This window comes from Alligator mississippiensis, chromosome 9, assembly GCF_030867095.1.
Source record: "Alligator mississippiensis isolate rAllMis1 chromosome 9, rAllMis1, whole genome shotgun sequence".
Taxonomy (NCBI): Eukaryota; Metazoa; Chordata; order Crocodylia; family Alligatoridae; genus Alligator; species Alligator mississippiensis.
This window is the reverse complement of record NC_081832.1, coordinates 43,803,488-43,825,150: the sequence shown is the minus strand read 5'-3', so window position 1 is coordinate 43,825,150 and position 21,663 is coordinate 43,803,488. Positions and strand designations below refer to the sequence as shown.

General features: G+C 45.2%; 1 protein-coding gene across 1 annotated transcript in view; it reads left to right on the top strand.

Moving 5' to 3' along the window:
- Window positions 1–13,713, top strand: part of PSD2 (pleckstrin and Sec7 domain containing 2) — a 225,685-nt gene extending 211,972 nt beyond the window's left edge. Inside the window, exons 13-15 of the mRNA XM_006264057.3 lie at window positions 3,703–3,847; window positions 6,240–6,383; window positions 11,968–13,713. Coding sequence (XP_006264119.2) covers window positions 3,703–3,847; window positions 6,240–6,383; window positions 11,968–12,174 — 496 coding nt within the window. The 3' untranslated portion in view covers window positions 12,175–13,713. The remainder of the gene's footprint in view (window positions 1–3,702; window positions 3,848–6,239; window positions 6,384–11,967) is intronic.
- The last annotated feature ends 7,950 nt before the right edge of the window (window positions 13,714–21,663 follow it).

The following is a 21,663-nucleotide window of genomic DNA, read 5'->3' as shown; positions in this document are numbered from 1 at the left end:
TGGGGGCTCATGGAAGAGCCCCATACACAGCACGGGGCAGTGGGGGGGCAGCAGGGATCACCCCCCCACCTGGCAGGAGCTGGTGAGCCCCGGCTTTTTTGTTTGTTTTTTTAAAGGGCTGGGAGCTGGGGCGGGGCAGCCAAGGGGGGAGGCCTGGGAGAGTGGGCAAGGGTCGGGGGGCTCATGGCAGAGCCCCTCCATGTGGCATGGGGCAGTAGGGATCACCCCACCCCATCCCCCTGGGCAGGAGCCAGTGAGTGTAGGCTTTTTTTTTTCAAAGAGCCAGGAGCTGGGCCAGGCAGGGAAGTAATTGAGAGCAGGCGGGGGATGGGACCTGTGCGATTTGCATATTTGGCTGATTGAGCAGCAGTCCAGTCTCCAAATCAGTTTCATCCAAATCGATTCAGGACAGTCATTCGAATTACCGAATAGAATTACTGTCCCCTGAATCGGCCAAATCCGAATCTGAAGTGAATACTAGCTGCTTCGCACAGGCCTACTGAATATGGGTCTGCCTTTTTTTTTTTTTTTTTTAACTCCAACAAGTAACAGACTATCCCTGTGTTCTGTAAATTATTGTGTATCTGTACGGCATCATGTAAAGCTAATAATTTTCCTGTACAGGTAACATCCATTCAAAATCTAAATAAAACTGGAATATTTCCCTGGTTAATTTATTGACTTGATACCCCTCTATTTGACCAGAAAGCAGCAATTTAAATAGGAATGCTCAGTCCTATAAACTTAGCGATATCTACTGCTTTTTAAGTCTATTAAATATAACAAACCTGGGTGTATGTTTACACTACAGTCATGGGAATGGATGCTGTGAAGCATGGACATGCCTGAGCCAGCTTTAAATTGACTAGTTAAGATACCAGTAACAGTCAAGTCGTTGCATCATGAAGCTCAGTGCAGACTGCAAAACCTTCCCAGAAAGCAGGGTAGATGATTCTTCATTGAGCTATGTGCTCCTGCTAGATTACTATTGCTATCTGAACTATCTAGTGTAAATCTGGGTTGGCTAGTGTACCCAACCCTGCAGTGTCTGCAGGCTAAATGGACGTAAAGTAATTGAGAATCTGATCCTTCTCCTATTGAAATCAGTGGGAACAGAAAAAATATCCAGGTTTGGAGAATGAACTGTGACTTCTGAAAGGTCTGTGGAGCCCCACAGTCCAAAAGGTGTAGATAGATGGTACCAGGAACCTAGCAAAGGACTAACTTGATGAAGAAACTTTGCACTAAATTGAACAAATTAAAAAAATTTTTGAAGTGTTTCACCCCCTTACATTGCCCTAAGGTTGGGTTGGGCCTCTTACCCAGGATTCCCTTTCATGGTGGATCCCTGTGGAATAAACATGTTCAAAGGCAGTGCATCAGTGCAGCTTGCAGTCCCTAATTGCACCACATCAATAGTTTGTTCTAAAATAACAGTCATGAACAGACACGCAAACTCCAACCTATGTTCCCATCAAATATAATACTTTGGTCCCCCAAATTTGAAAGTATTTTTGTCATAAAGCTATCTGTCTGCTTGTTTCATCTCTGTCAGTCAGAGCAAGAGGCAGAGAAACTACAAATGAATCTTTAGCTAAGTAGCTGGATCTGTACCTTTGTCTTTTTCTCTGCCTCAAGTGTGGCAAAGACGCACTCCAGTTCAGGCTTGCCCTTGTGTCATTCTCTGAAGGAAAGGCCACAACACTGAGGAGTGACATCTGTGATTCTGCTTGATTGCATTTTCCATCCTCTTGCCCAGAATCCAAAAAACATGATATGGTAGGGCAAAATATGGGGTTCATGTTACAGTATTAAATATTAGGCTGTATCTTGACACCCAAGTCCAGGAAGCAAAGTTCTCCATTGAACTCAAATGGGAACTGTGCCTGAACAAAGGACAGAGAGTTATGATTAAGGACCTCCTAATTTGGCCCATTAATATCTGAATGCACTAACACTAGTACCTGTTCCTTGTGTTTTGTGGGCTCAGTCTTCCAACCAACAAAACAAAGAGCAGGCTCCTGCTTTACCTGGTGCTCTAACCACCAACCTACAGGGTCAGCTGTCATCCAGTGCCATTTCTAGCTTGCTTCTTGAACATGAGCCATTGCAGCTTGCATTTAATGCTCACTGGATAAATTGGATGGCGAGCAGAGCAGTGACAGGCTTCTGCCCCATTGGGATCAATGGTCCAAGTTAGTTTGTTTACCCAACATCTCGCTTTGTCTCAGCTGCTAGCTTCAGAAGTAGAACTGGGTAACACTGATCCAATGGCCTGACAACTACAGCACTCGACTCTACTATGAACATAGAGCAAGACAGGTTCAAAACATCTTGGTGGGGTGGAGCAGGCTACAGTTTGTATGAACCACTAGACTCTTGGATTGTAAACAGATGTCTCATTTGAAATAGTCCTGATGGATCTGAGTCAAAATCCGGGTAAAAGAGGAGTGGCACAGCGCTTTGCACATGTAGTCCTTCTAAGCTGCAATGATGCTCAGTGGCCAGAGAAAGCACACAGCCTGATGGGCTTGTCTCTGGAAAGACTGGCAGTTAATTTGAATGAGCCACTATTAACTTACAGACGTAGACAGCATTGTCCCAAGAAAAAATGTTAGTACATTTTGACTCTCATACTTCATGAGTATTTAAAGTGGGGTAATGGACCGGTACGTCTACGTCTGTAAAACAAAAGGCTTTCTCCCAGGAGAAATGTGACGTCCATTTACACCTGATTCATAATGTGCATAACAGGATGCACTTCCTCCTCTTAACACCTGCTAGTCATGGTCTGAGGTGATCATAGCTTCATGACTTATGCTTGCTCAGTGCAGGCACATATGAAGCCACATACTTTCCTAACCAGAATGCAGCCAAATGCATGCTAATGTGCCCTGTGGACACATCCACATCCACTCTGCAAGACTGCATCAAAAATGATAGTTATATAGCTGGGTAACTGCCCTTTGGGTATGAAAAGTGAAATAGGATTCTGCCCAAGATGAAGAGACTCAGATCTCACCAGAATTTTGCCTCTTTTAGTTGTGACAAAAAAGCCTATAGCAATTGCCGATAGGAAAATGAAACCTTTTGCCTTTGGGTCATTTCTCTGGGTCTAGCACAGATTGGCAATGATCAACAGATCTGAAACTAACTGGCCTGATTGTGCATGAGATACTCTGATCATGAACAGAATTTCACAGCACAAAAATCCTCACCAGAATCAGCAATAATCCATCCCTGTGTTGACTTTCTTATCTGAGAGGCCAAGAAATGAATGGGCCACAGAAACAATTCTACTCTCAGCTTGAGAGAGAGGCTCTACACAAGAGGATGGGGCCCAGTGGTGAGGGAACAGCATGTGAGGAGGTGAAACTGTAATAGGGCATCTGGATAAAGAGAATATTGTGGATCAGTTTGTGTGGATAAACAATAGGAAGAGCTGATGTGAGTCTCCAGGGCTGTCAATCTCACCCACATATTAAATTCCCTAGGGCAATTTAGAGGCAGGAAACTAACATGGGCTGTAGAAAATATGGATGCTGCCATGCTCAAACATTGACAAAGTCAAAATGCACAGGTAAACAGGGTTTCAGTGCAAAGCTGTCTGAAAACCTGCTTGAGAACAGGCTGCTTCAGTACCATCTTGAGCAGCTGCTTGCAGGCACCGTTACAGAAATAAATTATCTTTCCCCATAACAGAAGCAAAGAGGAAATGCTGTCCTGGATACTGAGAATAAATCTGGTTGCTGCCATTTTCTCTGCCCCTGCCTTCCCAGCTGCTATATGTTCCATGAAGAAATTCTGCCGTCCCCTCTTACCGTCTTCAACAACAAAACTCTGCCAGGTAATGCATGTACAAGGGGGAGGGGCCAAGTGCAGCCAAGTGCCAAGCCCAAAATTGAGTAGTTGCTGGAACTGCTTTTGGATTTAGCTAGGCTGATCTGGTCCCAGGTTTATTCCCAGCCTTCTTATGATTAACATATAAAATATGTCACCCCCCCCCACCACACCCCACCCCCCGCCATCTGCTGGGCTATGTTGGTCATAGCTGGAGATACAGAGAACATGGCACACCAGAGTGTCAAACTGGCTCCCGAAGTGAGCATCTATAGGCCACTGGCATAATATGTCATACAAAACCAATTTCCATATGCTGAACAGTCTGTGCCACCTTGTCTTTAAAAGCTGAAAGGGTAGGGCATGGTTACAATGGGCTGATAAGCATGAAATTATAGGAAAGCCTTTTGTTCAACAAATCATGCATCTCACACTATTCCATCCGAGAGCAAAAGTAAACTATGCAGCATGTGTGTGTCCTGTTTGCAGATTGTCCTATCATTATTTTATGGCAACCACTGGGTTACACTGCCATTCTTTAAGGCGATATGTTCTTGCCCTCAAGTCCTTTCTTTTTTTTAATATGTACATTAAGTCACCCATTGCTCTGTGCATTTCCCAACTTCATATAATTTTTCAAGTCCAAGGGGATGATCCTATTGCCGCTAAACTCAATGGTAAAATTCTCTTTCATTTCAATGGGGTCGGTTCATGATTTTAATGCCAAGTTACTGGATTATTTGTTCATAAAAAGCAATGATGAGTGTTTATGTGGTTACTTTTCAGGCAAAAAGTCTCCAATCCCTGTCCCTGATTTCTTGGCAGTCTTGTTATTCCCATGCTCCAAGCAAAAGTACTCAGTGATCTATTCATGCTATGGGAATGGTATCAGAAATGCAAAGGGCTCCTATGTGCGCATTAAGGTGCTTTTTCTAATGCATATTAAATTTAGTACCTCCAATATGAGGTCCTAAAGAAATGCACAGTAGGCTGCCTTTATGCACAGTAATGAATGTGCATGGTTTTTAAGTAATGCTTAATGCGCAGTAGCCTATTTTACTGTGTATTAGAATAATTATGGTTTTTACATGATGCTTTAATGCGCAATGAAATAGGCTACTGAGCATTAAAGCTCATGCATAGACATGCACAGAACCAATTACTTTTCTGAGTCAGCGGCTTGTAGAGACACCTATGTGATATATCGTTACAAGTATGCATGACAGTGCCCATTTGTAACTAGTATTTAGTTTGTAGCTTTAGTATTTAGATGCCAGATTTATTTAGAAGGTGAAAGCAGTAATTAGCATAACAGGTTGTCCTTATCTCTTATTTCTAGGATCCATTTTGGTTCCTGTGGTCCATTTTCACCTTGTCTTCTTAGGTCCCTCATTGCCATGGGATGCTCTTCCATAGTGTGTCAGACTGTCTTCTTTGCCCACATACTCAGCTTTTACCCATCTTAGCATTATAGGACTTGCTCATCCTGTATCCACTTGACACTTTACCAGCAATCCCTCTCCCTTGGTGCTGTACTGGCATCGAGCACATTAATGCTGTTCATACCTAATTCTCCAGTTCAAACATTCACCCACAGTGAGGCTGGTATAGTTCCAAATTTCTTCCACATCAGAAGCTGAAGTTTCACTGTGGCTTTGAGAACGGGGACGAACACTGAGCCCTAGTCCAGTTAAGGTTGGAGTTGTCTGGAAGTACTGGGACATAGTGTGCTCCAAAAATAAAAGGATTGATGTGTAACGTGCAGCTACCTTGCAGTGGTAGGCACCCACACTCTATAACATGGTTTTACGACAAGCAGATTTCATTTAGATAGCTAAGCTCTCCTGAGAATGCCAAACACATTATAGTATTGAGTAAGGCTTTCTAATGAGTAGAGAATACAACCCATACACTTCTCAGCAGAAGAGGGGGAGGGGCAATATCCCAGCTCTCTACTGCAGTGATTGAAGTGGAGAGATACATATCTTTCTCAGAAAGGATGCCATGTAATGATGTCAACTGTCTCACAGATCAGAGACAGGAGTGCCCATTTCTGCTGAAGGAGCATGACAGTTCTGAAGACACTGCCAGTTCTGTCTAAGTGTTAAGTGATGTACTTCATGGTTGCATTGCAAAAATACCTATGACACCATGCAAATCCACTCTTGGCAATAATGATTGATAGCTTTGTAGGAGCTCAGATACCCATAATTTGGCTGATACTTATCAGGTAAATTTGTGAGTGAAATGCATACATTTGGCTCCAACACAAAACACAGGGTTGATTCCAGCCATGTGTTTCAAATCCTTGAAAAGAAGAGTTCTACATCTACAGTCTGGCAGTGTCCTTGTTTGTACATATTCATACCTTTTAACAGTTGACATGCTTTTCTCTACAGGAGGAACAGCTGAAGTCCCATGAAAATAAAATGAGGCAGATTGAAGACGAATTAGCAGAACATAAATTACATCCTGTAGAGAAAAGCCTCAAGTCAAAAGAGGCTGAAGAGTACAGGCTGAAAGAACATTACCTAATATTTGAGGTAAAGGATATTTCATCTGTCTGGTGATAAACGATTCCTTTGATAAGTCTGATGGGAGATGATAAGGCTGGAATGGGTCCTGTCTGTCTGTGTGAGTGCAGCAGGCATGTGAAGATGGGTGGGGTGCTGTGTAATGATGGGAATTCTCATTTTTGTGCACTGAAATAAAAACCAAAAAAAAAAAAAAAAAAAAAGAACTATTTTACAGCCAACTTCTAAAATGAACAAAAAACAGAGGGAGAAACCCCCAACCTACTGTCCCAGAGCCTGCAAATCCCCACTGATTTGCAGGAGCAAAAAGAGTAAAGGCCTACAGACAGGGTAAGTCACACTCAGGGCCAGACCAGAGTAAAAGGGATGGTTAGCTTAGCATAGAGAGCTTTTTTAGTGCAAAATAAAAATTTGGCAATGAGGCAGAATTTGGAGACTTCATTCCAGTTTCAGCAAAGTGCTCCTGTCAAAGACCATTGAAAAACTAATTTCAAAATGTTCTTTAATTTTATTTGAAAAAAATATTGCTTTAAATGCAACATTACTTATTTTGTTTGACTCCAAATAATTTTTTTCAAGGTTGATTCACCAAAAATTTCAGGTTTCTGTATTTTGTTTTGAATTAACCTCAAAGCTTCTGCTTTACAATAACAGGCTGAAAGGCTTCTTAACATAACTGAAAGTGAGAATACGTTCACCACAGCCCTCCCACTCAGGCTCCTGCAGTGGCTGCATACTACCTACAAATTCTCTAACACAGGGAAAGGCTGCTGTGTCTGACCCACAATTTCAAGGGGGTAATCAGTGGCTGGCCTAGTGACAGGATTCTTGTCTAAGCCCTGTTTGCAATCCACTAGACCAGTGGTAACCAACCTTTTTAGCAGGTGTGCCCCAAATTAAGCCCTCCCCCCCACCCCCATGTACCTGATAGAGTTTGCACCCAAGGGTCCTAGAATGAAGGTGGTGGGGCTCCATCCTCCAACCACCATGCAAAGTGTGTAGCAGGGGCAGGACACTGCTGCAACAAAAAGTGTTAATGCCTAGAGCCAAGCTAACCCTGGCCCCACACCTGCTACGGTTTTATATAGCCAGTGAGAATTGAAAGCCCTGAATTTGGCAACAGCTGCAGGGTCAGGGAAGGGTTAAACTGTCTCTTGGCAGAAACACTGGCTGTGTACTCCATCACAGCAGCAGCATCCTGCTCCCACTCCACTCTACCAATTGCCTCCATTTCTGTGCCTCCCTGAACTGAGCACGTAGGGATCATGGGCCACATACAGCAGCTGCCCATGCCACTAGTGGCTTGCATGCCACAGACTGGCTACCCCTATATTAGACCTCAGTTGCACTAGGTTGCAGTGAGCTACATAACATGCTTTCTTGTGGGCAAAAAATGGTTTCAAGTTCTTACCCCTGAAATTGAAGTACCTTGTAGGCAAAAACACCTGGGATTAGGTCCTTCTAAGGAAAGTCCTGATGAATGGAAACATGTGCCACAATCAATACAATGCCAAAAACTTGTGTGGTTTAGAAAACAGGATGGGGCACTCACTGGTAGCATTAACATGTGCAATATCACCACCTCAGTTAAAATGAAATTCACTCCTATGCAAAAAAAGCCAGCACAAGGCCATTTAACCCAATACAAGAGGTCTAGCCCTCTCCTCAGGGATAACACTGTGCTTGGGAATAGGCAAATTGCCTTCTGAGAAGTTCAGAAGGCAATTTGAGGTCCAGGGAAGGGCAGAGTTGGTTCAAGGAGTGGCAGGATTCACTTAGTTTTAGGGATGGTAAAACCTGGTCTAATCTAATTTTCAAGTAAATATGAAAGGGAAAGATAGTAGGGCTGTGCGAAATGGCAGTGTTCCCGTTTCGACTTTTGTTTCGAGTTGAAACGGCTGCTCTATTCCGTCAAAATGTTTTGCCGTTTCGACCCTGTTGTGATGTTCCACCCATAGGGTATAATGGGGAAAGTCGAAACAGGCTATAACTTTGTCATTTCTGGCCTGATTTGGATGAAACTTGCAGGAACTAAACTAGGAGTAATAGTCACAAACTCCTGGAAGATCATTTCAGGCTTGTTTCAGGCTCAGCATTAGGAAAAACTACTTCACAACTAGGGTGTCCAGTCTCTGACCATTACTCCTAGTTTTCCCCAAGGGTGCCCTGGTGAACAGTTGTTCACTGAGCCCTAGATGTACGCTTCTGATGTGGCGGTAAGCTGCTACCAAGTCCCTTCTCAGCCTTCTCTTTTTCAGGCTGAACTGTCCCAGGTCCCTCAGCCTTTCCTCATATGGCTTTCCATGCAAGTCTCTGATCATATGGGTAGCCCTTCTCTGGACTCTCTCAAGCTTCACCACATCCTTGTTAAGGTGCAGAGCCCAGAACCGTATGCAGTACTCCAGCTGCAGTCTCACCAGTGCTGAGTAGAGCCGAGTAGTGCAGGAGAATCACTTCTTTTCAGTGGTTTTGCTGGCGATGCATCAATTGATGCATGCCAGGGTATTGTTGGCCCTGATGGCTACAGCATTGCACTGCTGGCTCTTGTTCATACTATGGTCCATTATTACCCCCAGGTCTGCGGTGGCAAGTGATGGGGGATCTTCAGTCCTGCTGCATAATGAGAGCCAGCAGTTGCACAAGCACCCATGTCATGAGTTTTGCCTGTCAGAAGGCAGAGGTGCAGGGCCCCAGAACCCAGAAACCCCTGCACCTATCTCCTCGACAGCTGGCAGGCTTCTTGGCCTCAGCAGGGGCTAGCAGGCCTGCAGCTTTCACTCTGCTGCGCCTTAACACTCACAGTGTCACCCATGTCATGAGTTTTGCTTGTCCGCAGCTTGAGATGTAATTTCCCTCAAACCCTGCACCTGTCTCCTTGAAACTTGGCAGGCTTGTGACCTCAGAAGGGGCTAGCATGCCTGCAGTTTTTGACGCTGCTGTGGCTTAACACATACACATGACACGAGTTTGGCTCCCAAGACTTTGGGGTGCAGTTTCTCTGAACCCCCTGCACCTATCTCCTTGAAACTTGGCAGGCTTCATGCCCTCAGAAGAGGCTACCATTCCGGCAAGGGTCATCCAAATCTGGCCAGAAATGACAAAGTTATAGGCTATTCTAACCTTTCCCATTATAGCCTATGGGCAAAACGTCAAAACAGCATCGAAACGGCGAAATGTTTCAACTTGCCTTGTTTTGTTTCAAGGCTGTTTCAGCCGTACCTGTTCCGTTTTGATCTTGCTGTTTTGACCTCGAAACAGGTTGAAATAGCATGGAAACAAAACTGGTGGCGAAATTTCGCACAACCCTAATAGGACCTCCTTTTATACTGTACCCTATAATACAAATTTAAGACATGATTTAATGATAATAATGAACCATTTAATGAACAAAATGCTGGACAGATGCATTTAAATCAAACAACAAGAAATGCTTCTTCTCACAGATCCTAGTTACTGCCATGGGGCACTTGTACACGTGATGAGATTGGCCTGTTAAGCAGTTTAATTGGCCTTTTTTCACTGCTTTAATGGAGTCACAGTTTACACCCGCAGCAGGGTATTACATTTCAATTTCATCACGCTGTACACGTGCAGTGGCATATTTCAATTTAAATTACTTTGTTATGTAGCAAAGTAAAATACATCCAATGTATTTTAGTTTACTACATAACAAACTGCAGCGATAGACTGGGAGAAGGTGGTGGGGATGGTGCGCAGGGCACTGGAAGCCCAGGCGTGCTCAGGGAAGCTTGGGCTTAGCAGGCTTGCAACACCCTGTGCACCATCCCTGCTGCCTTCTCTGGTTGTCAGCACACCCTGCTGCCTTTCCACACTGCCCCAGGGGCAAGCCAGCCTTTTCCCAGGTGGTCCCAGGTCATGGGAAGGCAGCAGGGATGGTGCACATGGTGCTGGAAGACCACCAAACCCAAGCTTCCCTAAGCATTCCTGAGCCTTCAGCACCCTGTGCACTGTTGGATCAGGCTGGGTGCTGTCTGTGACCTGGGGAAGCACCCATGCAGCTAGCACCCCACCTGGGCAGCCCCAGGGGGTACAACCACCATGGAGGAAAGCACCGGACACCCCTGCAGCTCAGGGGCTGCGCGATCTGGCAGCAGCTTGTGAGGGAAGGCTCTGCCAAGAAAAGAAAAAAAAGCAGCAAGGAGCGTTTTGTTTTGTTTTCCAGCAGAGCCTGTCCACCTCTCTCATAGCCAGGGGGTGAGCTGCCAGTGTCTCCTGAGCTGTGGGGGGGCCCCAGTCCTTCCCTCCACGCTGGCAGCACCTGGGAGTCCCTGGTGGGGCACTGCTGCCATGGAGGGAAGGACCAGGGTGCCCCACAGCTCAGGGCCCCCCTGGCTATGGGAGACATGGGCAGGCTGTGGGGAAAAAAAAATAAAAGAAGGATCAGGCCCTTCATCACTTTCTTTTTTTAATCTGGCAGAGCCTGCCTGTGTGAGCTGCTGCCAAGCCAAGCAGCTCCTGAGCTGCAGGGGGCCAATCCTTCCCTCCATGGTGGCAATGCCCCCCAGGGCACCCAGGTGAGGTACTAGCAGACGGATGCCACTCGGGGGTGCTACCGCCATGGAGGGAAGGACCGGGGTCCCCCGCAGCTCAGAGCCTGCCAGCAGCTCACTGCCCCCAGCCAGGGGAGAAGCGGGCAGGCTCGGGGGGGAAGGGTTCAGGCCCCTCACCACATTTCTTTTTTTGTGGTGGAGCCTGCCCACAGCTGGGGGGGGCTGAACTGCCAGGGGGCTGTCACTCTTCCGCAGCAGTGTCGGAAGTCCCTAAATTGAAACAGTCGTTTTTTAATCGACACAATTAAAAACCCGCCATTTCAATTTAGGGAGAACTAAACCCCCATCACGTGTACAACCAGCCATGGAGAGTAGGATGAACAGGTACTGTTATGAAAGCAAGATAATTTTACATTAGTGTATTTAACTCTGCATCAGTTCAGACATATTGTGCATTTGTCAGAGATTGTGCTTCTTGCTGTCAGCAGGATTTACATTTTACATTTACAGCACTTTACATTTACACCTATGTAATTTACCTCAGTTTTGTACTGTAAAATTAATCACACCAGGCCCCAGAATGGACAGAGAAGCCGCGGTGCCCAGGGTAGCTGTATAAATGTCTATTATAGTGCTTTGACATGGTGTTGGGAGGGTGCAGGTAATAACCTATTTCCTTAAGCAGACAGATGCCCTGAGATAAGCATCAAGAACATAGCAGTTACATCGGTGTAACATACAACAGCAAAGACTTACCCCTGATTTTTCCAGAGCTAACTTAACTCTACACACTGGATTCAGTTAAGTTAAACTGGTCCAAGGCTTTATGTCAAAAGCTAATTATACATTAGCAGTGCAAAAGCCAATTAAACACCAGTGTAAATGTGTGTTGCTTACTTTGGATTCCTACTGTGTTCATATCCCACAAGGTTAAATCGGTTCATAACAATCCCCTGCCCACAAGCCAAAGGTTTGTCTGGTGTAGTGTGTGCTGGTGATGGCTGACTCATTACTAGGTGCCTCCAGCACCCTGGCTTTTCCCTATTACCACACTGCTTGTTCTGTTCCATTTCCCTCTACAGAAAAGCCGCTATGAGACATACATAAGCCTGCTGTGTATGAAGATAAAAGTGGGGACAGACGATCTGGAGAAAATTGAAGCCAACTTTTTCACAGTGGAAGTTGATGATCTCTCCTTGCGGAAGACACATTCAAGCCCTTCCTTGAGCCAAGGACACTTGTGTGTACATAGCAAGGCAGAAAAGGACATTATAGAGGTGAACACTTAACATGTAACACTAGTGTGGGGGAAAACAGTCAGTGATCCTTAGTACTCCTTAGATCAATGAGCACAATTTTACCTAGGAAACCATATGAACAAAAACAGTAGAAGTATATGACGTGGTGACTACTCAAAAGAAATCAAAGAAGCTTTAGTTTACACTTTGCTAATTCTTACCCAGTGCTCTGGCATTTCAGTGTCATAGACTCTCCACTTTTTCTTCACATCTTTAGCACTCTTGGCATTTCCTTTACTACTGCGGCCTGCATACGCAATAAAGGGACAGGTCGTGTGTAAAAAGGTTGGGCTGCTCTGTCGCCTTATTTCACATGCAGCATTTCCATCGATCCACTCCTGCAGTTTCTGACAACACGGAGACACGACCAGATCTTGGGTTCTCTAATCCGTCCCTTACCTTTTAAACAATCAGCAGCAGGTCTGCAACACCACCAGCATTTACAGTGTACAGGCAAGAAACAGCAGGAAGAAACAAAACATCAAGAAGCAGAATTCAACATGTTGCAATAAGACAGGTTCCACAAGACATTTATTGAAAAGCAAAAGGTGTTATTAACATGTGTGTGCAAAAAGTGATCTGTGGGTTGCAATAGTGGCACCATAAGCCCTATTGCTTTCTTTTTATACAAATAAATATATATAAATAACTATATATAGGGAAACTTTAAAATGCTTAGAAAACTTGTTATTAAAAGTACCACACTGCAAAAGGCAAGATGGCTGGGGAACATTGCCAGGAAAACAGTTTGAGGATACAGGGGTCTTAATTATCTTGCAGAATGATTTTTAAAATGTAGTAACCTATGTTTCTTTTTTCTTTTCCTAATGAAATCCCATATGGCTTTGCTGTGAAACATTGCTCTATTGTTGACGCTTATTAAACTAAATAGCCAAACCACTGCTTCTTTTGTGTCCATAACTTCTGCAGCTTTGAATAGAGGCGCTATCTGAGCAGTGCTTCAGATACAAGCTTAACTACGTAAGTGGGGTGGGTGGGAAATCTTAACTTCCGTCCATTGATATTGTACTTACTCCATTTTGCTATGAGCATACTATACTCCTTTAACAGAATATTGTGTTCCTATTTCTTTCTGTTGTCTGTGGTCCAATTATTTACTGTTATAATAGAAATGATTGCATTGCATTTCAGATGCCCATGATTGTCTCATGTGACTTTATTTATTTATTTTCATTTAGTATTTCTAGGCATGTTCACAGTAATCAAGTTCCAGTTTTAAAGGATCTTGTAGCTGCTAATTACAGTAATTTACAATTTATATTTTTGCAGCTTTTTTTAAGGAAAATAAAAGAGATTTGTTTGGACTCTGTCAACTTTTGGGAGTTTATAGACTTTTGGGTTTCCATAATGTCTCATACCACTTAAAAACCTCCACCCAATTTTACCTCTTCTTCTTTTGATCTCTTTGGTTCTTTGTACAGTTTGATAGTTTATTTGAAAGGATGCACTAAGAATCGTGTAAAAATAACAATAAAGCTGAATCTGTTGATAAAGAGAACTGGCCTGAAATTGTTTCCAGTGTCTCTGTCCTGTATGTAAGTGCTATTAGTATTCTGAGGGTGACATTCTGTCCCTACTTATAGCAGGGTCACAAGCCAATGGGCAAAGGGAGGGAACAGGTACAAGGAGAAACAGCAACACTGCAGTAACTCAGCACTTTAATTTCCCCCCACTCCCCCAAACATGTCTCCAAACAAGCCTTTAGTCCCTAGAGTGCTCAAACAGCAGCCTGCAGCTGCCCCCAAGTCTGAGTCCAGCTCCTTCAGTCCACAGCCCTGGCTGACCCAGCCAGTGAGATCTCCAGCTCTACTGTGCACTCCTCTGTGTAGGGCTGGCCAGGTCGAACATGCATGCTGCTCTTTCTTCCTCTTGCTCCTTATTCCTTACTCCAGCCTCAAGCATCCTCTTCCTTTTCCCCTTGCTCCAACTCTGCCAGCCCTGGGGGTTTCTGGGAGTTATAGTCCAAATTAACAGTCAGCACAGCTCTACAGACTGCCCCGGTTCCTTCTGCTCTTACACATATTTCATTCACATAACAACTGATTAGTGGAACGCGAGATGTGAAGATTTTGGTTTTCCTCTTGAACAAGTGACAAGGGAACCAACTAGCCTGAGAAAATAAAACAACTCTACAGGCTGTCTCCAGGGTCATGCAGTTTTGCCACGTTTCAGCTACGCTCAGTTGAGTAGGGATGGGGAAAAATAGATGTTCAGAAGCTCAGAGATGCTTTCGATGGCCACACCTTCTTACAATGACTTGTATGTAAGAAGCTGCCACAAGTAGAATGTGGTTGCCCAGATTGCTACTGTAGCTCCACCCATAATGGAGCTTGTTTTGTTAGTCTGCTCTCAGCTTGTCCTACAAAAAGTAGAGCTACTTATATGAACTATAAATGAAGCTCAGGTGAATAGGAAGAGGTATGTACTGATATAATGTACTGTCATGGTGCAGGGGTTCTCAAACTGGGAGCAGTGAGCCCCAAGGCCGCTGCAAGCAGGTTTTGCCAGTACAGAGGCCAACTTCCTTCATTTCTTATCATCCCATTGAAAAAAAAATGTTTTTAGTCTGTATGGCAATGTGGCGATAGCCTTGGAATCCTGAACAAGGCATAGACCGATGCAGACATCCTGAGACCATAAGTTAGGGAGGTTTAGTTGCAGTTTTTGCTTTCAAAGGGGGGGTCAGGTGACAGAAGGTCATAAACACCATGTCCTTCCTTGCAGCTAAATGGAATAAAAGGTCTGAGGTAGGTCCCAGTGGGGCCACAGGGTTGTCTTAGTATGATGATATTGGTATGCATGCTTAGTGCTGCAGTTATGTCTCCCTCTTCTGGCTGGTGTCAGGGAGGTTAATGCCTTCTGGTTACTGACAATTACCCTTCAGCTCAGTGATTCCCAAAATGTGGGGCATGCCCCACCCCTCCCATCCCCAAGCAGTCGCAAAAAAATCCCAGGACTGTCCAAGCCAGGACAGTGGTGGGGAAGGGAAATAGCAGTGGTGGCGGCAGCAGTGAGGAGAAGTAAAAGCACCTGGTGGCAGTGGGAATCAGCAGTGAGAGACATAAGGGGCCACAAGGGTGGCTGGCTTCACTACAGTGGGGCATAAACCCACCAGCATTTGGAAATGCTGCTTTAGCCCAAGTGCTCAAAGCCAACACTGCTGGCCCTGCATTCAGTCCTCACTGGAGAACCCAGTGTGAGTGCAGGTGTGTTTGTTTGACAGACAGATGGATAGTGCCTGCATGCACACATACTTACACACACATGCATGCACACACAAAGCCTCAGTATCTTAGGATCTGTCTGTTTCTATCCAGTCTGGACATGGCTCCAGGTCACCCTTTGGCATATCCCTGCCCATACTGAGTATCAGTGCTTAATTCTCTGCTCTTTTGGTTTACCCCTAGGAATCCCTCCCCCGTGCCCTCAAAGTATCCCTTGATGGCAACCCTGCCCTTCTATCCTGCCTGCGTGCCTCCAACCTGCCCTGGCAGGACCCTGTTTCCCTGGACATGCTCGTCCTAGATGGTATTTGTCTTTTCAGGTTGTTGGCTTCCATCTTGCACTCTCCTGTAGGCCTTTGCAGTTGGGATTGAATTTGCTCTCTTTTCCTTTCCTCTTTCACTTCTTATTCTCTTCTCCCTCAGACAAAGCCACCCCTGCTCTCTGACCACAGTTCCTCTAGGCCTGTGCGAAGCGGCTAATATTCGTTTCGTATTCGGAGGACAGTTTGGTGATTCGAATCACTGTCCTGATTCAATTCCACTGAATCTCCGAATCAGCCAGGCCAGGCCCATTCCCTGCCTGCTCTCCCAGCCCAGCAATGGCTGCCCTGCCCGGCCCAGTTCCTGGCAGGTCTTATAAAAAAAGCCCTGGTTCACCGAGTGCTGCCAGGCAGAGAGAAATCCCTGCTGCCCCCCCCCCACTGCCCCCCGCTGCATGGGGGGTTCGTGCGGAGCCTCCTCCCTTGCTCCCCCAGCCCCCCCCCACAGGTGCCCCACCCACCCCAGCTCCAGCCCTTTAAGAAAAAAAAAAATGAAAAAACCCCAAACTCACCGGTCCTGCTGGTGAGGGGTGATCCCCACTGCTCCCCATTGACCCATGTCACGTGGGGGGTTCTGCACAGCTCCCCAAAGCCCCAAGGCCACTGCAGGAGCAATGAGTCCCAGGGCTTTTCTTCTTGGTTTTTTTTCTTAAAGGGCCAGAGCTGGACTGGGAGGGGCACCTGTTGGGGGCCTGGGGGAGCAGGGCGGGGCACGTGCAGAGCTGCCTATGCAGCATGGGCAAGTGGGGCATACCAGGGATCACCCCACCACCCTGCCCAGCAGCACCTAGTGAGCACCGGGGCTTTTCTTTAAAGTACCAAGCTGCGGTGGGCAGGGGCAGACATGGTGGGGGGGCTGGGGGAGCAGGCGGGGGTTGGGGGGGCTGGCAGGAGTCCCTCCATGGTCCCCTCCCCCAGCCCCCCCTCACCTACCCCTAGTACTTACCAGCTCGGAGCCAGCTGCAGCTCCCTGCTGCAGACACTGTGGACTTCCCAAATCATTAAAGCCCTCTGAATCTTTTCTGAAGATTCGGAGAGCTTTGAATCAATTTGGATCTTTTAATTGGTCCCCTGATTCAATTTGGATTCGGAGATTCAGACACCAAATCATGCTGAATCTCCTCCAAATCGAATCACCACCCGAAGCTTCGCGCAGCCCTAATTTCCTCCATGTACGCCAAGGCTTCCACAGGCCCAGGATAAAAATTGCTTCCTTTTTAGATTCCTTTTTTACTTTCCCCTTCCCCCCAAGAAGAACCTGTGCCAGCTCTGCCACAGCTGTAGGGCCCTGCTGGAATGCAAGCTACCTTGCTGACTGCTTCTTTGCCCAGACTCACTGGCACCAAGGAGCCTACGGCTCCCTCCACACCCATGCTCACACACAGCAACCTTCACATTCTGGGGCAGCCTGGCCAAGCCAGTTCTCTCTGTGATGAATGTCAAGTCGCTCCTATGATTAGTTCAGTCAGAATAGTTGTGGTGCCATGCCACTGCCACTCCAGGGCTTGTTTTAAGTGTTACTGTCTGCCTTCCTCAGGACTGACTGCATCATGTGCAAACTGCAGCTTGCTTTTCATTTCTCTCAAAGCACTCATCATATCCTTGGACTTGACAGCTCATCCTCGATGGGGCTTTACTTGAGTCTCTGAAGCAGAAGGACTCTTTATGAATACCTTTTAAATACAGCAGGGGTTTAGGTTGCTCTTTTAAATACAGCTTTTTTTCTCCTATACAAGTCTGCTCATGGCAGATCCATCCCTATTGTGTCACTGGGCCAATCAAGGAATAAGTCAGAGGATTTAATGCAAAGGATCAATGTTCTTGGAGGAAAGCAATCAGTCTAAGCCAGGATTTTCCAAAGTGAATTTAACTGCTTCTAAGTTGAGGGGGTTCCAATTTTGGACATCTGAAAGGCTCTGTCCCTCATGCATTTCTGTTTTCTCCTCTGTGTTGGCAGAGAACAGACTTCTATGAAGGAAATTCTAGCAGAGTACTAAACATATACAGAGCAGAGCTTTTAGTAGGAAACCCAAAGACTCACGCCAACCTGAGAAAATTTGTTTAAAATATTTATGGACAAATTATAGCAATGCACATGGCTGGAGAGGAAGGATCTAAAAATAAACCAGACTTCAGAGAAAGCTTTCCTTTGGGAAGCAGGAGGCAACTAGTAAGAGAGCTAAAATTGGTATAATTAGGTCCCCAAATAGAAAGCAATTATATTATACAAGATCAACTGTAGGTTAAATTCTGTTCCAGAGAACTTATAGAAGCTCAACTCCCTCTCTGGCCAATGGCTACATGTGTAAGGTAGGGAATCTTATGAGGCTTGTGTGGAAATGTATTAAAATAAGAAGGTGTCAGCAGTACTTTGTGTTTTGATGCAAACTGCAACAGAGTCATTGTAAGACCAGTGCCCCACGCAAACTTGTCCATCAGGTTTCACAGAACACTTCTCCACTTATCTGCTGCAATAGCCGTACGTGACCAGAGAGGGAAGCCTGAATATTCACTCGGTGCGAACAATGAAGAAACAACTGGATATCAACTGGATATCCAGTGAGAAAGCGCTATATGAAAGCTATAAGACAATCAGACAAACCCATGACTATATGGTTCTCTAGGAATAGCAGGGACTGAAATGACAAGCCTACCCAATCGAAGATGGAGTATGAATCAGACAAAAGTAATCTGGCTTCATTTAAGTGTAACCCTTCTGCCAGGCACTGGAAGGCAGTAATAAGGGCCAGGTTCAAGTGTAGGGATTTCATACAAGTTCCTATTGTCTTGATTCAAGCCCCCAAACAAAAACATGGGAAAATAATTTTCAGCTGGGTGTCCCAAAATGAACAAAATCCCCCTCTTACAAGCAATAAAATAAACTATAACAGGGTTTAATGTAGGGGGAGAAAGGACAGAAATACCCAAACTTTAGAGAAATCTTAACAATTAAGCTTAAATCAAAACACTATTAATAGTTCATCACAGTCAACTCTTATTAGAATGCTTTCCCAGTTTCATGCAGGGTTAACTTAATAATTAGGGAGGCTAGCCTAGCGTAGCTGCTAACACCTATCACTCTTATGCCTTCTTAGATACCATGGTTAGCCCCTTATGGAAGGATGCTGGTCCTACAGCAGGTAGACTCTACTCCATTACAGAGCAAGTCACTGGAGAGCTCTACTATCTAGCCTAGCTCTGACTATGTAAGGACGTCTTTAAGGTTATGGTCTTTAAGTCTTTAAGGTCTTTAAAGCCTACAAGTATATGAGGGGGGTGCATCAGGACCCGGGAGAACAGTTGTTCACCAGGACTCCCCAAGGGATAACAAGGTCTAACGGCCACAAACTCCTGGAAGGCTGATTTAGATTGGACGTAAGCAAAAACAGATTCCCACCAGAGGTGGTGCAAGCACCTACTCTGGATTCATTCAAAAGACATTTGGATGTTTATCTTGCTGGGATCATTTGACCCCAGCAAAATTCCTGCCTATGGTAGGGGGACTAGACTCGATGATCTCGCAAGGTCCCTTCCAGCCCCTAATGTCTATGAAATCTATGAAATCTATGTCTCTACTGGCACAGCTTGTCCAGACAAATGCAACATCTGTTCCTAGCAATAGAGAGGACAGAGAAAAGCTGGAGGGAAGCACAGCCTCAGGCTCTAATGCTCAAGATTGCTTATAGAGCAGGGCTGGATCACTGCTGGGAGGTATAAGCTAAGAGGTTTGTAAAGTGGATGGTCACAGAGTTGTGCTAAACAGCAGACCTGAGTGTGCAACTGTAGGCATATCTTTTAAAAGTAGGGTATCAGTTAAAAGAAGGGTAAAAAGGGGCCTTAGACTGTGTACAGAAATTGCTTTTTTGCCATTTAAAGTGCTTTATTGCCATGACTTGACAGAAGTGCCTTTACAGCACTTTAAAAATGGGTACAGCACCTTAAATTAACCCTTGTTAAATGAGGTATTAAATTTGAAATGCTGTATTTTACAGCACTTTAGCAACCTACAGCATTTTAAATAACTTATGTACACTGGTCAAATTTCTGCCCAGTGGAAAAGCCCCAGGACACTGTGGAACGCCCCCTGCCTCCTAGCCTGGAAGGTGCAGAGATGCTCAGAGGCTCCCCTCCCCTTCCCTCCCCTCCCCTCCCCTCCCCCACCCCCGGCAAACACTGCACTTCTGTCATGTTTAAGAGTGCTGCAACTTTATCATGCTATAAAAAGTGCTCAAAATTGCCGCTCTGTAAAACGTTCATGGAGCACTTATGTACACACCCACAAATGAGAATGAAGCCAGTTACACAATTTTCCATCTACAAAGAAAAATGGGAGGGGATTTATAGGAATGGAACAGAATGAGAGGGAAAAGCCTATATGTATGAAACTTCTGCACCAAATATAAATGTGAACTATACAGCTGGCGTGCAGCAGGTAAGATTTCCCTGGAGAAATAAATAAGTGCAGTTGAAAAGTATAGTACGTGCTCACAAATCAATACAGGATGTTTGAGCACAAGAAGAAAATCAAAGTAACAAGCAAGGTTGAGCATTGATTTCATCAAAATGTTCAGACCTTCACGGCTCCAGCAGTTGTAGGTAGCTGTGTATGATGACGCACCAGCATGGCAGGCATTATGAGGGACATCAGTTATCTAGAAGCACAGCTTCTGTTTTTCTACAAAGCATACTCTTCACTGAGGGTGGTTCTATTTACCTGGAATGGGATGGAACAAAGGTGTAAAGGTCTGTCTTAGTGAACACTGATGAAGGCCCGGGGTATAAATTATGAGAAGAACAGGAAAACACTATGACAGAGACTTGTTAGCGATTTGGGAGGAAGATGAGGGTGAAGTTAATAAACAGTACAGTCCTTTGGGTGAATAGTGGCTGGCATATTTTGAGGGTCTTACATATATACAATGTCCATGTATGCAAGCCTACTTGAGAAAATGGATTGAGATCATCAACTCATGGCATATAAGCAGTCATCAAGCTGTAATTTTCAGCCTCTACTAATCTGGACTCAGTGGACTCAGGTCAAGCGAGAGGGTTAGAGGTTGTATCATCCTAGTCTCGAAGTGCATCAATTGACAAGTCAGGCTAACAGCTTTGAGGAGCTGAGTTAGGGAATTGGCCTAGGTTTGGAGAGGCACCAAGTTAGCACTTTGCTACAAATTTTCTACATGATTTGAAAAGTCATTTGAGGGTGTACAGTCAGATCCTATTCTGCCAGTTGGCATAAGTGGACTTAAGCACCCAAATGTGTTTCTATTCCAGTCTGTTCAAGCCCTGCAAATCCATGAATGCAACTACTTTTGTAACACATCATCATCTTGCCCTTAAGACTGAGTTAGGCAGTGAGAAGGAGGAGGACCCACCTACTTTTTGCATTAACTGTTTTTCAGGGACTTGAGCAGGATAAAACAGAATTACGCTTATGTGCCTAAACCCATGTATTTAGCTCCTAGTTGGTATTGAATCTTGTCCCATGTCCATGGTTTTTTATATTAAAGTTCCCAGGTGCCTTGTGGTTTGCTTGTGGGAATTTGAAGAAAAGCCTCAGTCTTCAGAGGGCTGAGCAACTTGTGTAGAACTCATGCCATGGCCCCATCTGAATCTACCAACATGATATTTCTTCACTAGTCTCAACTGAGAGACCTAACTTGGAAGGCACCCAAAGCAAGCCTACTGTATCAGGCAGCAGTGGCCACTGCTTTCTGTAAAGAACAGCTTATCATGAACCTCCTGCTTTAAAAAATAGCTCAATAATTAGAGTACCCACCTGGATCCTATTGTCAGACCTGCAGCCTCAAACCCAGGCCTTAGTTTGATAAACACAGCAGCCTACCCCAACCTGCTACCCTCATACCTGGATGCCTAAGCCATCCATCAATGCCTGCACTCCATGCCTTTCC